Genomic DNA, 22213 nt, shown 5'->3' with positions numbered 1-22213 from the left:
ATTAAGCATTGGCAAATACATAAGGGTGTACATGGCCTAGTTTGGTTGCCAGAAACAGTAATAGGAAGATAAGTACTAAGCCATACGATAGTGCCTCTGAATTCTGTAGAAGTGTAGAGGTAGAGAATATCTTTGTGGACTGGCGTATAAGGCTTTATAAAAATTGATCCTTGAGTTGGACCTTGAAATAATGGTGGGGTTTGGGTGGGTAGAAAGAATGGTTTGGGGATAACTGACTGTGGTAGTAAAGGCACAGAAATGAATATGCACTTTGTAGGGAACCACTAGGGAACACCTTGCCTGGGGCAGAGAGTGGATGTTTAGGTCTTGTGAGAAATAAGACCTGTTGCATAGGGAAAAGTAAGGCCTTGGAAACTCCACTGCATTTGAACTTAGATTCAATGCAGTAGAAATCAGGAAGGTTTTGAAGATAGGAAGTGAAATGACTGAAACAGTGTTTTAGGAAGCATAGACAGAAAGAGTATATATTAGATTTAGGAAAAGAGATTGGAGTTAGCAAGAGGAGAAAGGATGGGACTTGCTGACAGGACAAAAATAAGGGATAATGTGCAGAGATCCCTTTAAGAGACTCCATAAGACCTGGGAGACTGGAAGAATGGGGGTGCTCTGCTACTGACAAGAATGGCAAAGAAGAGGGGGGTATGGGAGAACAGGGAGGATATGGGATGCTTTGTACAGGATCTTTCCTGGTTTATTAATAACAAATCAAGAAAACAGGATTTCTTCCTGAAGTTATAGAATTAATTCCTTTCAACAAATTTGTGGAGAATGCAAGGAACTGGGTTATTGGAAATGTGATCTGATTTACTGTGGTCTGTGGATCAAATCCACCCAGCTACTTGTTTTCGTGAATAAAGTTCTACTGGAACACAGTCACGCCTATTTGTTTATTGTTTATGACTGGTCTTGCTCTACTATGGCGGAGCTGAATAGCTGTAACCAAGACCATCTGGCCCGCAAAGCTGAAAATATTTTCTGTCTGGGTGTTTACAAAAAATGTTTGCTGACCTTTGCTATGCAAGATTCAGATTTCCTAATGTATTAAAACCATTAAATATCATTTAGTCTAACCTTCCATGATTTACCAATGGTGAGACTGAGGCCAAGAGGTAATGTTTCCAAGGCCCTACCTTCATTAAGCTAATTATTAAGTCCAAGCCCATGCTAGAACACAGATCTCCTGGCTCCCTGGCCAGCTCTCTTTACACTGTACAGCTTACTTCTAGTTGGTAAACACTGATGAGTCATGTTCTAACAGGAAACATTTTGGTGGTATTTTCATTCCATTCATAGTTATACATTTATGTATAGGTGCAACTTAAAATATTTTTATAATGATTGGGATTCATTTGTTAAATATGTCAATGTGACAACATTGGGCACACATCATAAAATTATTTTGAAAGGAACACCGGTACCATCATAATTAGTTTCTTATCCAGCGATGCTTTCTTTTGCAAGTGAGAGCAGAATTAAAGAAATCTTTAAAAATTTGCTTTGGGAAAGGACCAGTGAATCACTAAATGTTCATTAATTGGAGTTTAAAATCAGCACATGTTCTAAGGCAGCAAAGATATACACAACATTTGCCGTCTACTTCAGCTGAGTTCAGGAGAAGAGTCAAATTAACTTGAGTAACAACTGGGAATAAAAGTACTTATATTTTGGCACCTGTGGGTATCACAATAATGGGTGTGTGTAATAGGAAACCTCTGCTGGGGAAGATTTAGCCAAACACGTACAATTAAGATTAATTGATGGGGTCAGCTTGAAAGCCAGAATTTAGAACCCCAAATTTAGAACTCCATGGAATCCTCAAGTTCTAGGTTGTAAATACCTTATTTAGAATTGGATGAGATGACACTGTTATTCACTTTACATATGAAAGGATTTTTAAAAAAATATTTATTTATTCATTCATTTGGCTGCACCAGGTCTTAGCCGTGGCACAGGTGATCTTTGTTGCCGCGCGAGGGATCTTTATTGTGGTGTGTGGGATCCCCAGCTGCAGTGTGCCAGCTCCTAGTTGCGGCATGCAGGATCTAGTTCCCCGACCAGGGATCGATCCCGGGCCCCCTGCATTGGGAGTGTGGAGTCTTTAACCACTGACCGCCAGAGAAGTCCCTACATATGAAAGGATTTTAAGGAAAGTTACAGACTTGGCCATGGCCTAGTGTCGCAAGTGGATGTTTCCTATGTGTATATTTTTTATTACTGAAAGAGGAAATCTTTGCAAAGGTCAAGTTTCCCACATATAGTATAAAGGATAATGATGTTTTAAATATGAAGCACTTCTGTTATTATGAAGAGCAAGAAATCTGTCTGCAGAGTTCTTGGCACAGATAAAGAAGTGGTTCATTTCAGTCTTGATCCCTGAATGAACTGCATCTTCAGTGTCTGATGTGGTTACAAGGCTTGCTTCTTCTCTTGATGAGGAAAGGAAAAGACAAACAGGACCCGATTTACTCACCAGTCTAACACTGTTGGGAATTGACACAGTCACTAGGTATATAAATGATAAACAGAGCAAAGACACTTAAACAGGACCCATTAGGAATCCAGTTTGGGAGTAGAAGAAACAGTAAACAACAGCATAGAGATTCCAGATGTACCTTTTTTTTACATTTTTATTTATGTATTTATTTTTGGCTGTGTCAGGTCTTCGTTGCTACGCGCGGGCTTCCTCTAGTTGCGGCAAAGGGGGCTACTACTGTTTATTGCGGTGCATGGGCTTCTCATTGCAGTGGCTTCTCTTGTTGCAGAGCAAGGGCTCTAGGCCTGCAGGCTTCAGTAGTTGTGGTGCACAGGCTTAGTTGCTCCGCGGCATGCGGGATCTTACCAGACCAGAGCTCAAACCCGTGTCCCCTGCATTGGCAGGCGGATTCTTAATCAATGCACCACCAGGGAAGTCCCCAGATGTACCTTAAATAAGAACATTAAGATGGATCCTGAACAAGGAATAATAAAGTGTATAATTAAAATGAAAATCGATAATATTACTTTATGTATCCTTATGGTCATATGGTGAATGAGATGTACTTTCAGAAAATACACTAAAGGTAGAAGCCTTTATGAAGAAGTGGAAGATTTGCCTATTTAAATATTTTATCTCCAAAAGCGGAGTTCTTTTAAATAGCTTTGAAGAGACATCTTCCTAAAACTTAGTATATATTTGGATCTCATCTCTGCTGTTACTTTCATGGGTTATGTGTGGGTATTTTGGTTGATATATGATTATATTGGAGGGGTCATCATGGAGAGTTAGTCAGACACAGTCATTTTCAAGAATTCAGTAGGACAATTCAGGCTTCTCTCAGATACTCAGAGTCATAGGATTTAACTAGAAGCATCAGTGATCATTTATATCTTTAGGAAACATACAAGTGACCACTCAATAGCATAGTGTTGGTCTGTGGTATTGCTGTAGTTTAAAAGAAACTTGGTTTTTAGAAGCACAACCTTTTTTCCAGGTGATGTCTATGAACCTATCAGGGATGATTCTCTCAAAAGTAGACCCAGGGTTACATGAAATGGAGGCTTGCTAACTGACTCCACGCTTTCTCCTACTCAGGGATGCAAGTGAGAGAAATCTTATTATGTGGATAACTTCCACTTTGATTCCTTTTTGAAAAAACCATTTACCAGCTTGTTTTTTAAAATCCATTATTAGAAACAAATTATTTGCATTATACCCCGGAACTGATCAGGAAAATACTAGATTGAAAACCATAGTTCTAGAGAAAGATAAATGTTAAAATATTCCAGTAATGGCACTGGCCAGAATACTAGTTTACCTTGGTTAGCCTAAGCATGAAGATAACTTAAGAAGACAAATAAGCCATCTCTACCCACCTTCTATTATGCCAGTTGGCTACCTGTCATACCATTGCTGTTTAATTCGCTGATTATTATGAAAGCCTTCTAATTGCATCTGTTCTTGTCCCCAAAATTCATTCTCTGCAATAGCTGAGGTGATCTTTTTTCTTTTTTAAATGAAATTAGGCATTTTATTTTGAGATAATATTAGATTCAGATGTTATTGTAAGAAATAATACAGTCATGCCTTCCAGTCATTTAATATATATTTACTGGAGACTGTGTTAGGCACTGGGAATACAGAGGTGAAAAGACACAAAGGAGAGCAACAGCAGACAGTATTCACACAATGTGAGGCTTGGGGAAAGGTCTGTGCTGGAAATTGAGTTCCAAGTTATCAGCATTTGAAACCAGAGAGTGGAGGGCATTAACTTTGTAGAACTCTGGAAATTAACTAAAGGCTTACCATAATCCTGGAAGTTTTATTCAAGAAAAACGTATGAATCTCAGAACAGTGAGCTTGGTGGCATTTTAACTTGCTCTACTTCTCATTTCCCTCTCCCTAGCTTCACAGTAACCTTGAAAACCAGCAGCCTAGCAGCCACCCGAGGAAGCAGAATGGTTTTGGAACTCTGCAAAAGCCCATCCCCACAGAATTGTCACTATTTGACCTACCTGGCGACTTTCTGAAAAGCTGTGTTCTCAGGATTTGTCTTTATTTGACTCAGAGCTCACTCTACCAAAAGTTCTGTCCCGGGGCATTTATCAAAAATAATGATTGGTAATTGTTTAACATGACAGTTGTCTGAGGAGGAATTACCAGTTGGGCTTAACAAGACTGACAAAAAAATTAAAAAGAAAAACTGGGATATAAGATGTCCATAGAGGACTTAGAAAACTTCTCTGATACATTCCTAGTACTCTGGCAGGTAACACAAATGTATAGTGCTGTATGTCTGCCAAGGAATGACCTGAGAAGGCTCTAATCCCTCACCCCTTGGTTACCTTGAGGCTTCACACAAGTAGGAAATGAAGGGCAGGTTAGAGCTTTAAACTGCCTGCTGAAATACTGAAAGGATTCCCCAACACACACACACAGCTGCTTGGCAAAAGCAGAGAGACTTGCTTGTTCAAGGCATTTAAGCAACATATTCAACATCTTGAATTAAGCTAACCAAGCAGACTGTAGTGGCCACACATGGCAAAGAATACAGGCTTTACAGAATTATTCCAAGAAAGTCACTAAACAAACAGTAACAATAATAAACCCCAAAGAGGTGAAAGATTCTGATTTCCAGAGTTGCCACAATATATTATTTAAAATATCCACTTATCATTATAAAGAAATATGGTAGTCCATACACAGGGAAAAAGGCAGCCAACAGAAACTTAGGATGCCCAGGTGCTGGACTTACTAGAAAAGGAACTTTAAATCAGTTGTTGCAAATACACTCAATTTGTGGTAGTTATGTTCTATATAGTCACTGCAAACACCGCATTAGCTTATACTGAATCCATTCCTCCTAGGGGAAATACAAAGTTAGGTTCCTGCAAGCCTCTGGTCACATAATTTTTGTCAACTGATCAATACATAACCTTGTTTTATGTGTGCTTCCATTTAAAGATACCTTATTTAATTTATATTATTGATTTATTAACATTGAACTCATAGCCAACAGCAGTGTAACTCATGCCTGCATGAAACTTTTGCCGTACGCAGGCCTCTCACCGTTGTGGCCTCTCCCGTTGCGGAGCACAGGCTCCAGATGCGCGGGCTCAGCGGCCATGGCTCACAGGCCCAGCTGCTGCGCGGCATGTGGGATCTTCCCAGACCGGGGCACGAACCCGTGTCCCCTGCATCAGCAGGTGGACTCCCAATCACTGCGCCACCAGGGAAGCCCCCTGAAACTTATTTAACACATGTATTTTCTCCATAAGGCACATCACAGTCTCTTGCACTTAGGAAATTAGGCAGCACTTTGGCACAACAACTAGGGGCTATTCTAAACAGTGAAATCACCAGTGAAAAATACAAAAACATTAAAGAGTGGCACTAAATAGAACATGTAAAAGATACTTGTTACGGTATGAGAACTGAAACAAAAAGGCAGAGCAACACCTTGTTTGACCTTAGCTGGGAACATGCTCAAGAGAGGATTCAAATTTTTTGCCATTATATGCGTGTTCGTGAATGACTGTGATAGCACTGTGAGTATTGAATTTGGGGGTTAAAAATAAATTTCATCAAGTAGGCTAATTTATAAGTACAGAATCTGCAAATAATGAAGATTAACTCTATATTCAAAGAACTAAAGCAACTAAAGAAAAGTATGAGAAAAATGTCTCAAGACGTAGACAATAGCAGTAAAGAAATAGAAAAAAAGAACCAGATAGAGACTGCGGAGTGAAAAAGTACAATGATTGAAATTAATTCACTGAAGAGGCTCAACATCAGATTTGAATTAGCAGAAGAAGGAATTAGCAAACTTAAAAGAAAGAAGTCGATCGAGATTACTCAATCTGAGGAACAGAAGAGCCCCAAAATACATGAGCTGGCAGCAATTGAAGGGGGAAATAGACAATTCAGATATAATAGTTGGAGACTTTAATACCCCACTTTCAGTAGTGGATAAACCAACTAGACAACAAGGAAATGGAAGGCTTGAGCAGTACTATAAACCAACTAGACCTAGCAGACATTTATAGAATATCCAAAAGCAGCAGAATATACATTCTTCTCAAATGCACATGGATCGTTCTCCAGGATAGACATATGTTAGGCCATAAAACAAACTTTGATAAATTTAAAAGGATTGAAATCATACAAAGTATGTCTTTTGGCCACAGTGGAATGAAATTAGAAATCAGCAGAAGGAAATTTGGGAAAGTCACAGATAAACAACACCTCAAAATAAGCAATTGATCAAAGAAAAAAAAAGGGGAAGTTAGAAAACACATTGGGATGAATGATGAAAACACAACATATTGAAATTTATCGGATGCAACTAAAGCAGCACTTAGGGGAAATTTACCGTTGTAAAATGTCAATCTTAAAAAGAGAAGGATCTTGGGAGTTCCCTGGTGGCCTAGTGGTTAAGATTCTGGGCTTTTACTGCTGTGGCCCAGGTTCAATCCTTGGTCGGAGAACTAAGATCCCCCTGCAAGCTGCGCAGTGTGGCCAAAAAAAAAGGTCTCAAATTAATAACTTAACCATCTGCCCTAAAAGACTAGAAAGAAGAGCAAACTAAACCCAAAGCTAGCAGAAGGAAGGAGGTAATAATGATTAGAGTACAAATAAATGAAATAGAGAATACAAAATCAGTAGCAAAAAGTAATAAAAGTTTGTTTTTAAAGATCAACAAAATTGATAAACTTTTAGTTAGACTGAACATGAAAAAAAGAATACTCAAATTACTAAAATCAGGAATAAAAGGACATGACTACTGATATTACAGGAATAAAAAGGATTATAAGAGCATACCATGAGCATACACCAAAATGTTAGATTTACTTAGATGAAATGGACAAATCTTAGAATGAAACAAACTACTGAAATTAACTCACAAAGAAATTGAATATACCTATGACTAGTAAAGAGATCGAGTAGGTAATTTAAAAACTTCCCACAAAGAGAAGCCCACACCAACATGGCTTCACTGGTCAATTGTACAAAACATATACAGAAGAATTTACACCAGTCCCTCGCAAAGTCTTCCAGAAAATAAAAGAGGACGGAATCCTTCCAAACTCATGCAGTGAGGCCATTATTATCCGATAACCACAACCAGACTAAGATATCAAGAGAAAGAGAGGTACAGACCAATATCTGTAACAAATATGGATGCAAAAATCCTCAACAAAATCCAGCAAAACAAATCCAGCAGTATAGAAAAAGGAGTACTGTCTGCCCTCTGTATCCATGGGTTCTGCCTCCAACTGTGGATTGAAAATCTTCAGGGGAAAAGTTTCCAGAAAGTTCCAGAAAGCAAAACTTGAATTTGCCCCCTCCAACAACTATTTCTATAGCATTTACATTGTATTAGGTATTATAAGTATTCTTGAAGTGATTTAAAGTATACAGAAGGATGTGCGTAGGTTATATGTAAATGCTGTGCCATAGAATAAAAGACAAAAGCTACATGTTTGTCACAAGAGACAGAAAAAGCATTTAACTAGATCCTACACCCTTTCGTGTTAAAAACACTCAGCAAACTAGGAATAAGCCGGAAACTTCCTCACCCTGATAAAGAGCATTTGTGGAAACCCACGGCTGACATAATACTTAGTGATGAAAGATTGAGTGGTTTTCCCCAAAGATCAGGGACAAAACAAGAATGTCTGCTTTTGACACTTCTACTCAATATTGTGCTGGAAGTTTTAGCCAGAGCAGTTAGGCAAGAAAATAGTTAAAAGGCATCTAGATTGGAAGGGAAGATGTGTAAGTATTTCTAATTGCATATATCATGATCTTGTATATAAATGATCCTAATAAGATCAATATACAAAAATCATTTTTATTTATATACATCTAACAATGAACAGTACAAAAAATGTAATTAAGGAAACAATTCCATGTACAATAGCATCAAAAAGAATAAAATATTTAGAATAATTTTTTTTTTTTTTTTTTGTGGTACGCGGGCCTCTCACTGTTGTGGCCTCTCCTGTTGCGGAGCACAGGCTCCGGGCGCGCAAGCTCAGCAGCCATGGCTCACGGGACCAGCTGTTCCGCGGCATGTGGGATCTTCCCGGACCGGGGCACGAACCCGTGTCCCCGGCATCGGCAGGCGGACTCTCAACCACTGCGCCACCAGGGAAGCCCAGAATAAATTTTTTAAAAGAAGTACAAGACTTGTTTGTATACTGAAGACTTTCTTTTTTTTTCTTGCGGTACACGGGCCTCTCACTGTTGTGGCCTCTCCCGTTGTGGAGCACAGGCTCCGGACGCGCAGGCTCAGCGGCCATGGCTCACGGGCCCAGCCGCTCCGCGGCATGTGGGATCTTCCCGCACCGGGCCACGAACCCGAGTCCCCTGCATCGGCAGGCGGACTCTCAACCACTAGCGCCACCAGGGAAGCCCAGAATAATTTTTTTAAAACAAGTACAAGACTTGTTTGTATACTGAAGACTTATTTTTTTATTTTTTTTTCTTTTGCGGTACACGGGCCCCTCACTGTTGTGGCCTCTCCCGTTGCGGAGCACAGGCTCCGGACGCCCAGGCTCAGCGGCCATGGCTCACGGGCCCAGCCGCTCCGCGGCATGTGGGATCTTCCCGCACCGGGGCACGAACTTAAGTCCCCTGCTTCGGCAGGCGAACTCTCAACCACTAGCGCCACCAGGGAAGCCCCTGTATACTGAAGACTTTAAAACATTGTTGAAAGAAGCTAAGTATATGGAACAACATCCCATGTTGTTGGACCAGAAGATAGTATTGTTAAGATGGCAGTATTCCTCAAAATGATCCTCAGATTCAATGCTATCTCTGTCAAAATTCTGCCTTCCTCTCTTGCAGAAATTGATAAGATGATCCTAAAATTCATGTGGAAATTCAAGGGACCCTGGATAGCCAAAACAATCTTGTAAAAAGAACAAAGTAGGAGGACTCACTTCTTTATTTCAGAGCTCACTAAAAATTTTCAGTAATCAAGCCGGTGTTTCCCCGGCAAAAGGGTAGGCGAAAAGATCAATGGACTAAAATTGAAAGTCCAGAAATAGAACTTCCTTGGTGGTCCAGTGGTTAAGACTCTGTGCTTCCAATGCAGGGGCATGGGTTTGATCCCTGGTCAGGGAAGTTCCGCATACTGTGTGGTGCAACCAAAGAAAAAAAGAGAGAGTCCAGAAATAAGCCCTCACACTTATAGCCAGTTGATTTTCTACATGGATGCCAAGATGATTCAATGGGGGAAAGGATAATCTTTTCAGTAGTTCGTTCTTTAACAAATGGGTATCTACTTGTAACAGAATGAAGTTTGACCCTTGATACCACACGTAGAGATTAACTGCAAATGACTTATAGACTTAAATGTAATAGCTAAAACTGTAACATGTTAGAAGAAAATATAGGAATAAATCTTTAAGACCCTGGATTAGGCAGTTGTTTCTTATATGTGACACCAAAAACACAGGTGACAAAAGGAAAAGTAAATAGGACTTCACCCAACTTTGTCACAGTCAAGAAAGTGAAAAGTTGATCCACGGAAGGGGAGAAAATATTTGCAAACCATATATATGTAATATAATCTGATAAAGGACTTGAGCCCAGAATACATGTAGAACTCTTTAAAAATCAGTAATCAAAAGACAATTTAATTTTTTAAATGATCAAAGGGTTTTTTTAATCGTTAGATTTTTTTTTTTGAGCAGTTTTAGGTTTACAGAAAAATTGAGTGGAAAGTACAGAGTTCCCGTATGTTCTCCCTCACCCCCAGAGTCACCTATTGACGTCTTGCAGTTGGTGTGTTAGATTTATTACAGTAGGTGAGCCAGTACATTATTATTTACTAAAATCCGTAGTTTACATTAGGCTTCACTCTTGGTGTTGTACATTCTATGGCTTTTGACAAACGTATAATGACATGTATCTACCATCACAGTATCATATATAATAGTGTCACTGCCCTAAAGATTTCCTGTACTCTACCTATTCATCCCTCACTCTCTCCTCTCAGGCCCCTGGCAACCACTGATTTTTTTACTGCTTCCATAGTTTTACCTTTTCCAGAATATTACGTAGTTGGAATCATATAGTATGTAGCCTTTTCAGATTGGCTTCAGATTGGCATTGAAGGTTCTTCCATGTTTTTGTCTCTGTCTCTCTCTTTCCCGAGTTATTATCAAACTCATATTGCCCTTATTTAATTTTTTTTTAACCAACCAAAGTCCATGGTTAGGGTTCAGTCTTTGTGCTATGCATTCTGTAATCTGCAATTCTCAGGCATCTAATCTTGCTGTTTATTGTATGTGCTGACATTTTCTGGAGTGGCTTGTTTATTTGTGCTTTTTATAGTTTGGGATTGTGAGCCTCAGTTTTGGCGGGTTGAGTGGGGGTAGGGAATACTTTATGTCTTAGGATTCTCATAGACCTTAGTTAGCATATATCTGTATAAATCATGTTTATGTTTGCTTCTGCCGGGTGATTTAAAGATATTACCAGCCAGAATCTTCTTTTTATTTTATTTGTTTTTCTCAGTTTGGGTTTTTTAGACAATAGTATTATATCAGACTCCAAGTTTGAACGAGGAAAGATTATAAATTCTCAAAATTTTTTTGATCCCACAAGAACCCAGGTTGAGGTGGACAAATACATTTTCCTGTTATATCCCTGCTCCCCCCCCCCCCCGCCCACCTTTTTTTAGTCTACACTTTCTCTGAGTTATTAGTTCTTCAGGGGTTCCAACTTTATGCCAAAGGGCTCAGTGCCAACTTCTCAGGTTCAGGCTTTATCATCTCCTAACCACGACTTGTAAAACCCAAGCCTCTTAGTGAAATTATCTACAACCCAGCAAGTTAAGGCAGTTGTCCATTCACACTTAAACTTCTTTCTTGAGTTTTCAGCTATGTATTTAGGAAACATATTTGTTGTGTTTTATCCAGGATTTCTAAGTGCTTTGTCACAGGAGAATTATAAGCCATTATTCTTTTTTTTTTTTTTTTTTGTGGTATGTGGGCCTCTCACCATTGTGGCCTCTCCCGTTGCGGAGCACAGGCTCAACGGCCATGGCTCACAGGCCCAGCCGTTCCACGGCATGTGGGATCTTCCCGGACCGGGGCACGAACCCGTGTCCCCTGCATCGGCAGGCGGACTCTCAACCACTGCGCCACCAGGGAAGCCCAATGAAAACAATTTTTAACAGCACTTTTAAAGTGCTTTCTTTTTGCCAATCCCTTTTTTTTTTTAAATTTTATTTATTTTTGGCTGTGCTGGGTCTTCGTTGCTGCGCGCGGGCTTTCTCTAGTAGCAGTGAGCGGGGGCTACTCTATGTTGCGGTGCGCCAGCTTCTCATTGCGCTGGCTTCTCTTGTTGCGGAGCGTGGGCTCTAGGCACGTGGGCTTCAGTAGTTGTGGCTCGCGGACTCTAGAGTGCAGGCTCAGTAGTTGTGGCGCACGGGCTTAGTTGTTCCACGGCATGTGGGATCATCCCGGACCAGGGCTGGAACCCGTGTCCCCTGCGTTGGCAGGCGGATTCTTAACCACTGCACCACTAGGGAAGCCCTGCCAATCCCTTTTAAAACATATATATTTTTTTAATTTAGCTCTAATAGGTACACATAGCACATTTTTAGAAATTGAGGTATAATTGACATATATTAGTTTTAGGTGTGCATCGTGATTCAGTACTTGTATATATTGTGAAATGATCATCACAATAAAGCTAGATAACATCTGTCACCATACATAGTTACAAAAAATTTTTTTCTTGTGATGAGAACTTTTAAGATAAACTCTCAGCAACTTTCAGATATGCAATATGGTATTATTAACTATAGTCACTGTGCTGTACCGAAGCATGTTAAAAATTCTTATAATAACTGTGAGGAAGGTTCTGTTATTCCCATTTTAAAGATGAGGAAACTGAGGCGCTAGGTTACTGAAAAGTTACGTAACTTATCCAGGATCACACAGCTAGTAGCTATAGAGCTGGGAAGAGAATGTATATAGTCTGGTTCTACAATAATTGCTTTTAACCACTGCACCACACTGCTTATTATGTCATTGCATTGTCTTTCCAAAGATTAGAAAACACAGTATTAAATAAGTTTCACTTTTTAAACATGAACTTTTTACCTTTAAATTAAACGTGATTCATTTATTCCATTTATCAGCACGTATTTACTGAGTGTCTTCTATGTTCCAGACACTGTGATAAGTGCTGAGTTTTGAACAAGATGTACATAATCCTGACCACATGGATTTTGTATTCTAGCAGAGAAGACATGCTAATAAGTTGTTCAACTAATGATTGAATTGCAGCTGTGGTAAATGCTACAAAGGAGAATTTGAGAGTAGAGTTTTTGCCAGGGATTCAAACGTGCTTTTAGCAGTTAGGGAAGGATTCAGTGAGAAAATGGCATTTGAGCTAAGCTGAGAAAGAAGCCTTTCTTTGCCTACCTGAGGGTGTAACTAAAATTAGAGACTTAGAACCACCAGAGTCGTTCTGCATAGCACTCTGGAAGGAGATGAGCTAAACTCTATACGCCTCATTTGCCCTGATACACACTTCATTTGTCCTGAAAGTATCACTGTTTTGTATATTTGGTGCCTAGTATAATTGACATTTATAATGCTGACACAGTCATGAAATAGACTCTGTTCTTCATATTCTGTTTATTAAGACAGGGAAATGATAAAATAGAGAGTGAGAAAGGGTCTTCAGAAGTCTTAATCTACTGTTTTACCACTATACAAAAAGAGCCCCGGAAAATTCTACTGATTTGCCCAGAGGTTGGTTGTTTTTGTTTTTTTTTAAGATTCCTATAAATAGTGTAAATGAAAAAGATGTGTTTCGAAAAGTGTTAGTTGTGTGAAAAACTCAGTTATACAAAATAGTTTTTCTTTAATTACATGAGAAAATGATATGTTGATATAGTATTTATATTTAAAAGTTTCTCAGCTGGCCTCCTTTAGCCCTACTGGGAGTAAGGGTAAGCTTGTTATTTTTCTGTATAACTAGAGGGACTTGAATTAAATTGAAAAAGAAAGAAAAAACAGGGGAAAAAAAGTTGATGGTACTAAAGGTGAAAATAACCTGAAGTTATACATAATTTGATTCTTTTATATAGTAACAATGTTCATGAGTAATTTTTTTAACTGTACAAAAATGTTTTATCTGTGTTGGGACTGCAGTGAAACTTCCTCATAGCATCTGTTCTCTTCTCTGTTTAATAATTTCTTATATGAAATTTTTATTCCAGAAGACTCAGCTATTAGTTAGTAGAAGAAAATTATATCTCCCTAATTCTTGCCTCATCAATTACCAAAGATAGAAAATGTTACAAAGAAGCTTCATGTTATATAACAAAGTTTACAGAAAAGTCACCATTTTCTTTTTGACTTAGTCATCTCATTTTTGATAGATTGCAAAGGTCGACTGCAAGGAGGTACTAGACATCATATGTAATCTGGAATCCGAGGGTCAGGATAACACAGCATTTGTTCTTTGTACGACTTACCTTACCCAGCAGCTCCAAACTGCAAGTGTATATTGTTCTTGGTAAGTATATTTAGTTTTTATTCCTTTTATTTGTTAGTACATAGTATATAGCATTTAGGGTTTATGTAAAATGTTGGTTTATTTCAAACTTGAAGACTAAGCAGATTAAATGATGACATGAGAATTAAATCTTTCTTAAAAGCTAAACCATTCAATTAAAAATATTATTGGTTTAACCTTTTCCAGGAGAGTCCAAAAATAAAGAAAGAGTAAAAAGTCTGAGCTCCTCTTGATTATTCCATGGAGAGTTGTCTGTTAACTTCAATATATATCTTCTTCTTTGAAGATAAAATTATGGCAGTATAAACCAAATTGGCGTTAGGTTGTTTTCCTTTACATTTATTACATCTTCTGATAGTGACTTTTCCCCTCTTATTTGGAAACTCACTAATTATCTAGGTTTCTAGGTCAAACTTGCACTAGAGAAGGAAACCCATTTGAATTGTAATCTTTTTTTGCAACTTTGGTACTATTTAGCACAATTGCATTATTTGGTTTTAATTCAATTTATATCTTGTTTGCCTACAGAGTACTTAGTTGCTAAAAAGGTCACAGTAAGTGTAACCCTTGGTTCTTTCATCCTAACTGTACTGAAACTATTAAGGACAGCAGGACAAATTTGGTACACAGGAAACCTCTAAAATGCAAGACTCTATGGATAAGTATCAGATTAGTGGTACAGAAAACACTGTAAGAGATTAGAGAATGGTGCTCACTGTACACCAGTGTTTAAGGAAGGTGTCAGGGAGGAGGTAGTATTTGAGCTTTAATTCAAAGAATGGGTTGGATTTGCATAACCTTGATTAGAGGAGCTTCTAAGAATGGCTTGAAGTTGGAAGTAAGCATTTTGTTTATAGGAAAACCTAATAAAACCTTTCATATACTTCAGCCCTTATTGATCTTCCTTTGGAGCATCTGTGTATATCTATAAAGTTTTATAATTATTAGTATTTTTTATGTTGCTGTATTTCTTTTTATTTACTAATTTTTATACAAATAGTATTTGAGTTCCTTAAATTATCTCTCCCAATCCTCCTAATAATCATTGTACAGATAAGGCAGTGGAGGATCAATAGGACCTGAGAAGTCTTATAATTGCCCACAGTCTCAGAGCTAAAGTGGTAGAGAGTAAAGCCCAGGCGTTTTGACCCCTAATACAGTGCTTTTCTTCTGTGAAGTTGTTTTCTTGGCACAGGGACAGAATTCACATCGCAGTCTTCTACTAAGTCCTCTGTGCCATACTTATATCTCCTCTGAGAAAGGAGATACTGGGATAGGGGCTTAAATATCATTGTGGGCATTTTGTTAGCTAACCAAAAAAAAAAAAAGTGCTATAAATAAAAAGAATTTTAGCAGAGCAGTGAGATTTTTGATCACTATCAAGTAGAAGAATTTGTTTTTCATTCATTAGAGATTTAACCTCAGTAAAGCAGATGTATTCACTTGTGGAATAACCCCCATTTTTTCTTTTTACAGTTGTTTTCTTTGCCTATAATGAAAAAAATATCTGCTAGCTATAGCGAGGTTTTTAGTGCAAAGAATACATTAAATCACATATGGGATGTGTTACAGATTATAAAGTGTTTTTCAAACTATAGTCACACAATTCTTTTAATATTCTTGATATAGCTTCCCTTTTTTTTAGTGAGTCTAGGATTAATGCTGTTCTCCTGCAGCAGGAAGGGATTAAAAGGGATTTCCCTCTTATTGGCCTCCTGAGGAGCTATAATGAGTAAAGGAGAGGAAAGAAAATCTTAAATCACTTCACACTTTGTTAAAAGTAAGCTTCTTCCAAGCAATTCAGAGGGAAGTAGAATATAAAATTTTAGAATTTTAAAACATTTTTTTCGCCCTTCTGTTGTTTTCAAAGGCTTTGGGGGTGGGTGGGTGGGGAGGCGGTGGTAGTGGGATATTGGAGTTAGCATAGCCATAACATAAAAACAGTGAATTTTACTAAGGAAAATGAGTCCCAGGAATTCTGTTCAAATAGGATAGATTCTTTTGTTGTGCTAGAGGTGTCCTGTGTTGAAGATAGTAGGCTATTTGGGAGTATTTGTCTAGAAAAGAAAAAAATTTTTTATTAATTGGTATTTTATTGATGACAGTAAAGTTGGAATATGATAATAAAAGCAGGCACTTATTTTAAATACACATATTAGAATTTATTAAGTGTCATTCTCGAATTTGGTCACCATTGAAGATATTTGAAAGGTAAACTATGTAATTATCACCCAAAACAGTTTTTTATTCTTTTAAATTTCCTTCAGAGACATTTACAAATTACAATAAAATATATCATTACTTTATAGCAATTACCATATTACTGATCTCAAAATGTATATCACTCAGCTTATTCATTAAGCTTAACCCCGAAAGATTTTTGGCTATTTGCAAAAATCAAAGAAGTGCTGGAGGAATGAGTTCCCTATATTTGTCTAGCAATGGTAACATAATTAGAGTAGCCATGCAAGTGAGAAAGATAACCCTTTTGAATGGGACAGTGTACATACAGATGTGTAATTGCTGCTGCTTCTTTAAAATAAAATGATACAGTTGAACCTTAAACCTCTACACTAAGCTTTCAGTGAGTATTTGATAGGTTGACCTTTGGTTTCTGTAACACCTCTGAGCTTTAAATCTTTTATGTTGTATGTTTGTGTTTCTTCAGATGTAATTTCGTGTCGCTTCTCTCCCAACTAGACTGTGATATACCAGGGTTGTCATGTATGTCGTCTAATTTACAATTCAGTCCCCAGCACCTGGCGAAGACCAGATCCAGATATCCATTCATGTTTTATTTAACTGAATTTTTTAGAGGAAAAATGAAGTCATGAGAATCATCTGTATTTGCAGGAGCCCTCTTTAGGGAGTGGTCATTCCTTAATTCCACAAAGTTTTCTTTGCCTCATTTCTAAAATACCTAAATTCTAGATCACAGTTTGACATTGTGGGCCTCCTGCTTTGCAGAAACAGTGCAGTTTAAGGTTCTTGCTTGGTAGCTAGATGTCTACCAAAATGTGTTTCCTACTATTAATAGAACTAAATTTCCTCTCCAATTTTTATGAATTTGTATATAATTTGTTGTCTTGAGGTAGGCGGTGGGCTAATTTGAGGGTGCAGTAAATCATCTGAAGCATCCATATAGTAGAATCATTTTCAATACATTCTTTAATGGTGGTCCATTTTTAAAAAAATCACATCATTGTAGTGGTTGAAGAAGTATTGTCCTAGTGCATGTATGATCCAGGAGGCTATAAGTTGCTGTTGGTGGTTTCATTGTTCCAGTGTGCAGATTTGAATGGATGATTAAAGTGACATCTTGGCATTCTCACTAGTAATCCACCAGTTTTCATGGTGTCAGGCATGTTTGTATGTTTGGGTGGGTAATAGTAGTTTTAGTTTGTTTTGGTAATAGTTTTAAATCACTCAGTTGTAACTGTGGAAATAAATGTACAAATATAAAACACATGATAGAAATGTTCTTTTTTGATCGTGGTTATTTGGAGTTAACTAGAGTTTGAAATATTAAATTTGGAATAAATCAAGCCCTAGACATTCTGATTTTTTTTAAAAAAATCATTTTGAGAGACTTTAACTCTTAACCTGCCTTTTGTCACTTTATCAGATTTGCCTAACTTTAAACTTGTAGCTAGCTGGTGAATTTTAGATAGTAGATATCCTTTACCCTTTTATCTTCATAATCAGGTTTTACTAGCTTTGATAATTTTGTTCTTTTCAGATAGCATAGATTTCACATATATTTTGGTAGGTACTTACTTTATCTGAGAGCATATGTAATTCTCCATTTCCTTTGTTATTCAGAATTTTGCATTATTCTCTAAAGTTTTATAAGTAACATGCTTACATGTGAATGAAGCAGTCTTCTAAGTTTAAAAATGAACAGTCATCCCAGTTACTTGCCTGCTTGGTAGCTGTTCTCAGTTTTTACTTTTTCTGGTTAGGAAAGCAATGCTAGTCACCAAACGCAAATATTTAAAGGCATTTTAAGTTAATTTTACTTGTTATATATAGCTCAAATTTTCCATCATTAAATATTATAAGCTTTAATCATATATGTCTTGAGACATGTATTTATTTCAATCTTTGAAGCAAGTTTTATATCTACGTAAGAATTTTACCATATGAGAATCCCAGTTACCTCCTTAAAAATATAAGAAAATACGTTCTGTTAAACATGTTTGTTTTTAAATCTATATAAAAAGAGGTGTATTCATTTCTTAAGCTTTGGGTTTGTATCGTTTCCTGGAATAGTCTGTGTTAATAGCAATAATAGGATATTAGTGTTCTAAAACTGGCTCGTGAAAATAATATTATTTTTTAATGGAAATCATTTAACAAATACACAGTATCCATTGAGGTTGTACAGAAAAGAGTCACTTTAAAACTTTTTTTAAAAAAATATATTTATTTATTTTTGGCTGTGTTGGGTCTTCGTTTCTGTGTGAGGGCTTTCTCCAGTTGCGGCAAGCGGGGGCCACTCTTCATCGCGGTGTGCGGGCCTCTCACTGTCACGGCCTCTCCAGGCTCCGGACGCGCAGGCTCAGTAGTTGTGGCTTATGGGCTTAGTTGCTCCGCGGCATGTGGTATCTTCCCAGACCAGGTCTCGAACCCGTGTCCTCTGCATTGGCAGGCAGATTCTTAACCACTACGCCACCAGGGAAGCCCTAAAAAATTTTTTTAAATAAATTTATTTATTTTATTTTTGGCTGCCTTGGGTCTTCGTTGCTGCACAAGGGCTTTCTCTAGTTGCAGCAAACAGGGGCTACTCTTGGCTGCAGTGCGCGGGCTTCTCTTTGCAGTGGCTTCTCTTGTTGCAGAGCACGGGCTCTAGGTGTGCAGGCTTCAGTAGTTGCGGCGCACAAGCTTGGTTGCTCCGTGGCATGTGGGATCTTCCTGGACCAGGGCTCGAACCCGTGTCACCTTCATTGGCAGGTGGATTCTTAACCACTGCCCCACCAGGGAAGTCCCCAGTCGCGTTTTTTAAAGTGATAACGTTCTCTTCTGTTTTGCTAAGGAACTTTCCTTGAATTCACATTTCATATTAACATTAGCATTTCTATTCTGGGCATTTGTTCAGTTTCTAGTGCTTTTCCTTTAGAGTTTTCTCTTAGCCCATTCAATACTTTTATTTAACTTATTCATTTCAAGCTTTCCTTAGTTTTCATAATGAATATTTGTGGGATTCTTGTATTTTAGCCATTTCCAAGAGTGCCATTTTAATAATTTTATTAGTAATATTTAAGATATTATCATTCCAAGATACAGGCCTAAGTAGCATCATGACAATTTTAGAGATGGAAAGGGCCCATGAGATTAACGTGGTGAAGTACTATACCATTAGAATATTTCATAGTTGTATACACTTTGTTGGCAGCGTATTGATGTCTGATGATCCTTGCCCACTAGGACAGGGCTTAATTCAGTCAGTATAATTACCAATGTAAGGGGTAAAACCTTTTGGAACAAGATGGGACCTAAGTAAGTCTTTGAAAATGTCAGCATAAAGGAAGTAGTCTTTTGTTGTTTTTATTTTTGCCCAGGTACAAAGAAGAAAGAAGTGGGGGAATTTTCAAGGAGGATTCTTCTTAATAATTTTACTAGTTTGAGAGGAAGCAGAATATAGACAGTTTTTTTCTTCTAGGTTTTACTTACTGTCACCTTTTTTTCACAAACCAAAAAATTGGGGTAGCAAATACCAGTTGCTTTAAATGTTTTACCATAATCTTTCTTTTTATAGGGAATTGACTCTCTTTTGGAGTAAACTGCAAAGAAGAATCGATCCTTCTATAGACACTTTTTTGGAGCGCTGTCGTCAGTTTGGTGTCATAGCTAAAACACAGCAGCATTTATTTTGCCTGATTAGAGTTATACAAACTGAAGTGAGTAGTTTATGCTTTTTATGCTGATTGTTGTGGAGGGAAGAAATGAGTGGGGAGATAACTTCTCAGGAAACTCCTTTTAAATAAGGGAAAATGAGAAATAATGGGGTTTAATAAGGTTATGGAGTGGGACATATCTAGCTGTTTCTACAGACTTACTTCCTAGGAATCTGCAATTTTTTTTCATGGGCAATAGTGATTGACTTGACAGACCACTGGAGGAGGGAAAGATTATGTTTCTTGGTTGTCACCTCAACCACCCTATATCTCCTTTTCCTAGAACAGTGTTCTGTATTTTATACAGGCATGTTTGTTTGCAAATTAACATAATAATTATAAAGAAAGAAAGTAAAATTGTATTTTTCAGCTCCTTCAGGATGGAGTGATAGATTCTCTAGGTTTTGGACTAACAGAACAGTTCCAGAATCGACTGTACACAAATTATAAACTGTGCAAATTAGGAAACAAGTTAGGTTTTTTTCGTTTTTTGTTTTTCTTAAAGAAATAAATATTTCCTAAAATGAAATGAAGTGCCTTGTTTTTTTAGTTCAGCCCCATAAATGTATGATAAGACTGCCAGCCTGGAGATTTGAGATGATTCTTATGCTATGTTCTGTTTCTGTTTTGTTTTTAATACCTACTCATGACTGAGATCTCTATATACCCATATCTATAATGGTTTATGTGTATGTTTTATGGGTTACATCTTTGACAACATCCAGCGATTGTTTATACTAAAGTCAAGGCACAGTTGTATCTTTGATACCTCCCATCTCCTTTAATGTAACCTTCCATATCCTATACTTTATTTGAAATACATGTATCTAGTCTTCTCCAGTGAAGACAGGAAAAGGTAAAAGTTGTCTGAAGCAAATTTATGGTCCGATAAGCTAGGTGATAATTATTTCTAATCACTGCAAATGAAGTTGTGTCTCCTATCTCACAGAGAACATGTTCAAGTAATTACAGAACTTGCCTTGTTTAAAAAAAATTAGTGGTACAACTGGCCTTTAAAAAGTTGTTGTTGTTTTTTTCCCAATCTTTAAGGGAAGTATGAATTTTCTGTTGCTGCATAACAGATTACCACAACTTAGCACTTCAGTTAACACCCATTTATTAGCTCACAGTTTTGTAGGGCAGAAGTCCAGCACAGTGTGGCATGGTTCACTGCTCAGTATCACAAGGCTGAAATTGAGGTGTTGGCCAGGCTGAGTTTTTATCTGGAGGCTCTGTGGAAAATCCACTTCTAAGCTCATTTTTATTGTTGACAGAATTCAGTTCCTTTCAGTTATAGGGCTGAAGTCCTCATTTTCTTGCTGGCTGTCAGCCACAGTCTGTTTTCAGCTCCTAGAAGCCACCCTCATGCCATTCCTTCATTTTCAATCCAGCAAAGGCACTAGGAGTTCTTCAAATCTGACCTCCTCTACCTCTGACTTCCAGATCTAGATTTAAAGGGCTTGCGTGATTAGGTCAGGTCTAGGTAATCCACTTGTCTTAAGATCAGTGGATTTGAGGCTTTAATTACATCTGCAAAGTCCCTTTTGCCATGTAACGTAACATAATTATAGGAATGATATTTATAGGTTCTGCTTATACTCAAAGCAAGGAGATTATACAAAAGTGAAGGTCAGTGGGGGTCATCTTAGACTTCTGTTTACCTCAAGGAACCACAAAAAATGGGAAAGATGCTAGAGCATTAGGGAAGGTGGGCTTCTGACACAGACCAAGGAATTTGCTGTCCATTTGTATAACCAAAACCCATTTCTTTTTCATCTCAGTCTAGGACATTTTCCACTGTAATCCTTGTTTATATTTGTCCTGAAGGGTAGGAAAGTTATGGACTGGTAGGTGGAAGGGGAGTGAATGTGGAATTCTTTTCAAATTGAGAGACTTAACCTCTAGCTTTTTAAAAGAGAGGTGATCTAACCTGTATCAGTTGGGATGTAGTTCTCCTGTGAATGGTAGATATCCCACAGCGATAGCGGTGTAAAGAAGATAGACGTTTCTCCCTCTCCTATACAGGTAGATAACCCAGGTAGACAGGCCAGGGTTGCTCTCATGGCTCCACATATCAGAAACCCAGGTTCCTTTTATCGGCTGTTAACACTTAGCTTCCATCTCATATTCCAATCCCAGCTATAATGTCTCCATTCCAGATAGCGAGAAGTGGAGTGGAGAGCAAACCACACTATGACACACCTTTTCCCCCACTCCTTCCAACACACACACACACACACACACACACACACACACACACACACACACA

At 37.9% G+C, this 22213-nt stretch overlaps 1 protein-coding gene across 1 annotated transcript in view; it reads left to right on the top strand.

The window, feature by feature from the left end:
• The window catches only part of RLF (rearranged L-myc fusion), an 80054-nt gene that overhangs the window by 50346 nt on the left and 7495 nt on the right, over positions 1–22213 (top strand). The window contains exons 6-7 of the mRNA XM_029228607.1: positions 13911–14047; positions 19806–19947. Of these exons, the coding sequence (XP_029084440.1) occupies positions 13911–14047; positions 19806–19947 (279 nt within the window). The remainder of the gene's footprint in view (positions 1–13910; positions 14048–19805; positions 19948–22213) is intronic.

Source organism: Monodon monoceros, unplaced genomic scaffold (assembly GCF_005190385.1).
Source record: "Monodon monoceros isolate NGI ecotype Baffin Bay Population unplaced genomic scaffold, NGI_Narwhal_1 Super_Scaffold_18, whole genome shotgun sequence".
In the NCBI taxonomy this organism is placed as follows: Eukaryota; Metazoa; Chordata; class Mammalia; order Artiodactyla; family Monodontidae; genus Monodon; species Monodon monoceros.
Note: the sequence above shows the minus strand (reverse complement) of the source record. Positions and strands in the feature narration are given on the sequence as shown.